Source organism: Eurosta solidaginis, chromosome 3 (assembly GCF_040869045.1).
Source record: "Eurosta solidaginis isolate ZX-2024a chromosome 3, ASM4086904v1, whole genome shotgun sequence".
NCBI lineage: Eukaryota > Metazoa > Arthropoda > Insecta > Diptera > Tephritidae > Eurosta > Eurosta solidaginis.
Genome location: NC_090321.1, coordinates 16,940,019 through 16,948,303, shown reverse-complemented (window position 1 = coordinate 16,948,303; position 8,285 = coordinate 16,940,019). Strand labels below are relative to the sequence as shown.

General features: G+C 38.8%; 1 protein-coding gene across 1 annotated transcript; it reads right to left on the bottom strand.

The window, feature by feature from the left end:
* Window positions 1–334: 334 nt before the first annotated feature.
* LOC137245850 (venom serine protease 34) lies at window positions 335–7,701 on the bottom strand. Its single transcript, XM_067777064.1, has 4 exons — window positions 7,480–7,701; window positions 2,687–3,593; window positions 2,505–2,609; window positions 335–898 (listed from the first exon to the last, which is right to left on the bottom strand). Exons 1-4 carry the CDS (start codon window positions 7,699–7,701, stop codon window positions 345–347), a joined length of 1,788 nt encoding a protein of 595 aa, XP_067633165.1. The 3' UTR covers window positions 335–344.
* Window positions 7,702–8,285: the final 584 nt, after the last annotated feature.

Below are 8,285 nucleotides of genomic sequence, written 5' to 3'. Positions count from 1 at the left end.
CAAACCTATGGAATGAGTCAAAAGAAGAAAACTATCAAAAGTAAGAAAGTGGAGCAAAAAGTTGTATGTCTGTGCGTATGTACTTGCGTTTCTTGAGGTTGCTGTCTAGACAAACAGACAGGATACATATATATGTACTATGTAAATTCTAAGTATCTTAAATGCAAAAGTTGAGTGAATATCCGTTGTGCGTGAGATATGCTTTTAGGCGCATCGATTATGAAACAATTTTTTTGCAATAGTATTTAAAATTTTTTCAAGCATTTGTTTTATTTTAGGTTTTAAAATCTTTACTTACACTAAAAACTTTAGAGCATATATTTCTACATCACTTACTTAACCCATTACTTTAAACAATACGTGGCCAATGGTGTATGACTTCTGATCCAAAGTAGGTGTGATGCCACTTTCGTATTCACCGATGGTTGCCGTGCTGCACAACCATACCCATAGCTTACAATTCCCACCACATAGAGACGACCATGATCACGCATATACAAACCACCACCCGAATCATACTGACATGTATCCCGTCCCGGCGTATAAGTGCAAAATGTTGCTGGCGGTGCCACACCCAAAGCATTACGACACTCCTCAGCACCAATTACATCCAGCTGTGCGCGTAGCAGTATCAAAGATTGAGGACCACCAAACGAAATACTGCCCCAGCCGGCAGTCTCCACTTGTTGCCCTGCTAGAGGAGGCTTGCGATCAGCAGCTGTGTCGCTAAACGAACGAAATGGCAGACAAGCAGGCGCAACACCACGATTCCATTCGATCGCTTTATTTGTACGCAAAAGTGCTATATCGTTGAGCACGTGAGTCGCTGTGGCAAGAAAGTTTTCGTGTAAAATGAGCGCGTCAATGCTGTAGTAGCTGGTGTAGATCGACTCATAAGCTAATGAGTAAAATTTTGAAAAGAGGAGTTTTAAAAGTACATAAGCGTAAAACTTTAGTTATAACATAACTATTATTTATTGATTTGTAAACATATTTCATCTCACGGAAGGGGGAGTATAGATGGAATGTAAGCGTAAAGTAGTCACTGCACTGAAGCATAAACTGGAAACAATGTTAGTGGTAGAGGTGATATAAGCGAAATCAAGCGAGGAAAAGAAAACTAAGGAAAGGAGAGATAAGGAAATGTAAGAAGAGGAGATCAGGGGTAAGTAAATATTAGATGACAAAACCGAGACCGGAACGTATTTAATAATTTGGGAAAAATTTAAATAACGTGACATCAGAACAGACAAGGCAAGACCTGTTTCGTTTATATCTTGTAAATCTCTTAAAAGCCTTTTCTCCCGGGAGTGGGATTTGAACCCGCACTCCTACGATGGTTGAAGTGTTACAAACGCATTCAGCCACGTTGTGCCTTAGTTGTAGTAAACTTTATCCCAATTGCCTTCCTTTCAACTTGATCCGGCGTTTTATCAATTTGTTATCGTTTTGCTATCGGCGGGTTATGTTCGTGTTCCAAATGCTTTATCAATGAGTTATCGGTTTGCAAAAAAGTGTGTTATCGACGAGTTATTGATTTGGCATCGAAATGTTATTATTTTTCTATTGGTAACAAAGTTATCAATGAATTACCGATTTTGAATTGATGAGCTATTTATTTGTTATTGAAAAGTTATCGATTTATCATTCCAAGCTTATCAATTTGTTATCGAAAAGCTATCGATATGTTAGCAAAAAGTTATCAGTTTGCTATACGAAATTTATTGACATTTTATCGGATTGTTAGCAAATTGTTATTGAGGTGTTATTCATTTGTGATCGAAAGTTTATTAATTCGTTATCGAAAACTTATCTATTTTTTTATTAAGATAGCAATTTGTTATCAAAAAGTTTGATAATCGAATAGTTATTCAAAATTTATCAAGAAGTTGTTGATATGTTATACGAATTTAATCGACTTGTTATCGAAAAAAGTATCTGTTTATTTCCTTAGCGCTACCAATTGGCGTGTTATCGATTTGATATTAAAAATCTATCGATTTCTTACCGAATAATTATCAGTTCTATATCGAAAATTTAACGACTTGTTATCAAAACAATATCCATTTGTTATCAAAATGTTATCGATTTCTCGTAGAAGTGTTACAAATTTTTTATCGAAGTTTTATCGATTTGTTAGCTATGACTTTTCGGCTTACTGTCAAACATATACTGATAAAACTTCAATATATGAATCAATGATACACATGAAACCCGCCGATAACAAGACGATAAGAAACCAATAAGAAGCCGATTATAACTAGCCGATAAGGGGGTGATTATTATTCGCTATCGGTAGTAAGCCGACAATTCAACAAAAACTTGCCTCTCTCGGATAGGAATCAAAAAGTCGAAGCTCTTCTCAAAAAGCCTGAAATATTTTGTTTCTAGTTTTAGTTTGACTTCAAACCTTTGGCGAATTCTATTTTACTCAAAAGCATTAGTTCTCTAAACCTCTTGACCGAGATTCACGAGTACTTGGTTCCGACGTAATTTTTATTTACCTGTCGAAAGATCGTGTTCTCCAACCACCACCTGAATCAAAGACGAACGATTTGTGGCTGCGGACATAAAACAATGTGCAGCGGATAGCAAGAAGCGATGATGAACTGCAGAAGTTTTTTTGGAAAGCATCATTTAGTAAACGTAACATATTTTTGTAAAAACTTGTATAAACGATACTCACTTATCACAGCACCACAAAATATCTTGCCATACTCAATAGTCAACACACCCGCCATGGAGACGTACTCATTAACGCCTGCCACACCCGATGGGCTCACTACTTTCAGCATATGCGCGCTCCAACCACAATCGCATTCAGCAGCAACTGCCTCAACTATGCAGGAGAAACGGCCATTACCAGCGCCTAAATATTCATTATAGCTGGGAGAATTCGAAGATAATATGCGTAAATCGGGATTAGAAGAATTCATTACAGGCGTTGTATTTGAGAAGTTATCTATTGTTGTTGCTGCAACTGAATTTAAAGTATTAGAATCATTCGTTACGCTTAACTGGAGCAATGGATATGCAGAAAATGTTGAGAAATCCGTGCTTTGCGTTGTTGTAGAGGCTTTTGGCGTTGGTTTTACGGCTTTACGTCTATTATTTGGGCGCTTAGTATTTTTGTGCTTCTTTATAGGTGGCGGTGCTATGAAGACGCCCGTCTCTATCCTGTTAGACAGCAACTGAATTAAATGCGTAAAAGCATTGCCAAGCTCACTTTGAACTGCTGCTTGTGAAGGACGTGATGTGTTAGTCGCATGATCTGTATGATGTGATATCGCCTGAGCATGACTTATATTATTTTTATTGTAAATCTTATTTATATGGTGATTTTTTTGCGGCACTCCTGCTGCTGCAACTGTAAGACCTCCTGGCACGCCCACCTTAGTGCTACCGACTTGCCAACGCATCGGTTGCATGGATATGTATGAAATCACAGCGCGATTTAGAAAACTTTTTCTCTCCATACTACCGCTACCACAAAAGTATTCAGAACCGGATAAAAATTCACTTCCTTCACGGTTGAAATAGAAAATCTCATCATAACAACGTTCATTCAACTGAGCTGTGGACACAACGGCAGGCTATGGTCGTATGTGAAAAAAAGGTAAGAAGATGAAAAAAAATGTATAAAGAAAGGGTGTGTATGTGTTGTAAAAATATTAAACGTATACATGTATTTATATGTAGACGAAAACTAAATTTTATAAAAATATTTAACTTAATGCTTAAGAGCATGGAAAGATAAAAATCATGCACAGAAGTTTATAAAAAAACTCCAAAGGAAAAAAATATTCACTTTTTCCAGAGTTAATTTGTATGAGCAGTCAGCAAAGTGAGATTATGGCACTTTGAGCATTGACTTACTCCAGCCAATGAGAATTGGTTGGGTTTTGCAGCAGCAGCTTTCGTGCTGTTAATTTTCATTGTTGACTTAACTTGAATTAAATTTTTGAGCAAATATTATCACTAAATAGGGTTTTAAATCATCTTTCAAATTACAGTACATTCTTTGTTTAAGATTATGAAAAATTAATTGCTTTTTTCCATCTATGACTATATCAGTAATGTTACCATGGAAAACATGTCTCATGTCAAAATTTTAAGTCGATTTGCATTTTATTCGGCTGCTTGCTTAGGAGCCAAATGTTTAAGAAGAAGGAAATTTGAAAATGTCTTTGAGGAAGCTTGGCAATTGAAAGATAATATCACGCTCTACAAATCGCTCATCATACCTGCCCTTATGTTTGGCTCGGAATCATGGACGGCGTTGATGAAAAGGTTCTTCGGGTTTTCGAAAGAACAGTTCTACGGAAGATTTATGGTCCTGTCCATTATGCCTGCGGCAAGTATCGAAAGAGTTATCGTGATGAGTTGTATGAGCTTTATGCAAATATAACGATAACACAAAAGCTGTGCTGGCTAGGTCATGCTATTCGAATGGACGAAGTCGCTCCGGCCAGGGTCTATACCGCAGTCTGAAAGCATAGAAAGAGGGAGACCTCCACTGAGTTGGGAGCTGAAGGTGGATGAAGACTTCACCTCCCTTCGTGCTTCTAATTGGCTACAGCTATCGGGAAACAGAGATAGCTGGCGTGCATTGTTATGAAACGGCCAAAATCGCTTAGGCGATTAAGCGCCAATTAATAATGAATGAATTATGCACTTCGACACGGTGGAAGCAGCGTATCGTATAGACGTTGCCAACTTTTTACTGACCGAATATTTGCGACGTAAGTAAAGTAAGAGTAGCGACTTGCGTTTTGTCTTCTGTCGACAACGTCTTTGCTTCCGAACCGTATGTATATCGCAACGTTGAGAGGGAACCTTACTTTTCAATTACGTAGTCGGTCCATATAGATCTTTAGCTCAACTTTATTTCAAAAGGCTGTATTAGATTTGCAGGAAACTCAAACCAAGAAGCATACGCATGCCGATTTTACTTTTGTTGGTCCTCTCCAGAATAAAGATCATCGTGAAAATCTGGTCGATAGTAGATTTACCAGGTCCTAATCTGCTCGGATGAAGTCCAAGTACAGATTAAATGGTAATTGGCGTAGTTACAGACTCTTCACCTTCGTGTTTGAATAGCTAAGTCGGTAATTCTTCGCTTTAACGATGCCATGGTTAGGATAGGTTAGGTTAAAGTGGCCACCGGTGCGAGCACCAGTGCACTTATGCCCAAACGGTCCCATTGTGATACCACGTGGATCTCTCCCCTTCTCAAACCAACAGGTTGATTCAGCAAATGTCAGGAATTTCTTAGGTGCCAACTTAGCCATATCACAAAGATTGCCAAAGAAGGGAGATCCCAGAGATTTCTTCCTCTTGCTCCAAAGCGCAGGACAGTCGCACAGAAAATACTTGACTGTTTCTATCTCCTCTTCGTCTTTGCACCTCCTGTAGTAATCATTATAAAGAGCACCCAGCCGTTGTGCATGCTTCCCGATTGCTATGTGGCCGGTTATAAGTCCAACCACCAGAGATATGTCCCCCCTTCCAAGAAGAAGGAGACTTCTTGTACGTCTCGCGTCCCATTCAGGCCACACGATCTTGGTGTCGTAGCAGGATTCGAGATTGATCCATCTCACACTCGCTTCCCTAAGGAAAATTCCTTTCAAATTGAGCTTACAGGTAGCGTGCGGCATGCTCATTCCCTTCCAGGACGACGAAAGCGGAACAGATGTGCACCCTCTTGCAAGTTCGTCGGCCATCTCATTTCCCGGTATTCCGAGTGTCCAGGTACTGAGCGAGGTTTGCTCAGCGATCTCGTTAAAAGATTTGCGGCACTTTTCTACTGTCCTGGACTTACATGTGACCGCTCAAAGCGCTATTAGTGCAGCCTGGCTGTCAGAGTAAATACAAATTTAATTTTAGCCGTAAACAGCATTCCTCAAGTGATCAGCGGCCTCATTTATAGCAGCCACCTCCGCCTGATAAACGCTACAATGATAGGGTAGGCTAAAGGATAGATTCCACCCTAGTTGAGGTGCAAAGACCCAGCTGCCCACCTTTTTATCCAGTTTGTCACGATGCCATACACCGCACGATGTTGCGCCCGTAATCAACGTACATATTATTTTTCTCGAGGCAACTCGACATTCCTCATGGTACCAGTTTTTTTTCTGGGCTCGTTGACAACTTATGGTACCAGCAACGTGGGGACGAGGTGGGGGATAAATGTGCTCCGACTGCTCATTAGGATGAAACTTCTCACAGTTCCCGGGTGTGAAATCCAATTAGAGTAATCAGCTGCTTGTTTCGTCAGCAACTTCCCGACGGCACACTATTCTTGATACAATTTATGCACTTTATTCGCTGCAAATAGGCGTGTTCCTAACTTGGCTACCATAAGGCAATACCCAGAGGCGATATTTAGGACAGAAAAACCTCGCACGCAGTAAACCTCACTTAACTTGTAGAAGGTATTAACAGCGTCGACATAATTTTGTCTATGGGGTACCTTATACCTGAGTTGTTATCAAATCTCTGTCGTATTTCGGGATCAAGTATGAAAACACAGTGATATAGGAAAGAAGTAGCAAAGGTGAGGTTTTCCCCCCTTTTTGTTCAACCTTTAAACTCGAAATCATATCATCCAAGAGAAGAGATTACAGCAACCGCCTAATACATTTAGATTTTGACCTCAAATTTGAGCATACAAAGATTTCCTATATAAGTTTGAATTTTTACCTCATCCTTTTCTTCACTGCAAGAAATCAGTAATTTCAACACGGCTTCACTAGCAAAGATTTCATTCACATCCTCAACAATCCTAGGATTTAAAGTGCACTTACTCACAGTAGGCTCTTTATCTCAACAAACATCAGCGCGATCATAAGTTATGTCAAGGGTCGCGAGAAAGTCTTCAAATCTTTGAGCGACAGAACACAAAGTGCAGCCAAAAAGTCATTGCCTGCAATTTATCTGTCTTGCTTACTTATTCGTGTCCCCCCGTTGGGGCAAGCTTTCATCAAACCAGTTGTTTTGCAATATAAACTTAAGTAGGTGCCAAAGATCCACCTTCTTTACTTCCGTCAGACTATTGGAAAAACGTGACGTGGAATAACGACTTTGAGAACTCGTAATCATCACTGTTGATCCACAGCAAGTTCGTTGCAGGTTCGTTAATAGTATCTTCCCCGTTTAGCCTCAGTAGTCGTTGTAATCTATATATGTATTTCGGATCCTTTCGATCTTATCTCATCAGCGAATTCGCTTCTTTAAATATTGTTGTACCCAGGTGCCTATAAAATGAAGGCATTTAGATAATATTTGCTCCCCAGCGAGGCTTGATACAGCCTCACTATAAACGACTTTATGTTTTTACTTTTAAGTGATACCTTGAAGGCTATCAACAAAAATCGTTACATTAGTCTCTGGGGCTCTACTGTCCTGGAGCGTTCTATCAACTTCAGCAAAACATAAGGTTGATCTCAATAGCTATACTCTTCCAACTCGTTTTCTTACCAATTTTATATCAATATCACATTTGAGATCCAATTGATAATCTATTGGTGCTTTCAACGTATAACGACATGAAGTTCCAGCCGGATATGGATTTGGATAAAAGGGTGAACTTATTAATATCTTTTCAGCAGCTTTCAAATCTATGATATGATTGCACTGTTCAAACAGCCCAGTCACAAAAACAGCACAATGAAATATTAGGAAAATATATGAAAATAACATTGCTGGACAATATTTTAATTATGGCTATAAATAAAATTTACTGGAAATTAGAATTATTGAACCGACCCGCTTGAACGCCAAAGAATAACTGCACGCAGCTTCTGCGCATGCGTTCAAGCATTAAAAAGTTGTTGCCAATAAGCAGCGTTTTCTTTTTATCGACATTCTATACCACCTTTCACTAGCCGCAAGACATTCTGCATTTGTAAGTAATGCTACTCAACAAGTTATCTTTTTATCTAAGAGTTGCCATAAAACATAAAACTACACATTGCAAACATTCATTTTACTTTCTTGTAGTGTTATTTCGTAAATGTCAAAAAAAAGTACCTTTTTCTGACAGTTTAAAAGCCTTGTTGGAAAGAGTTAATGATGTAGGCCGGACCAATAACTAAGGTTTTCAATGAGTTACCGATTTTTTGTCGAGGCAAAGTTATCGATTATTTGTTGAAAGCTTATCGACTTGTTATCAAAAATCTATCGATTTTTATCGAAAGGCTATCGATTTCTGTCAAAAACTTATCGATTTACTATCCGAAACGATCGATATGTTAAAAATAATCGAATATTTATCGATTTATTAT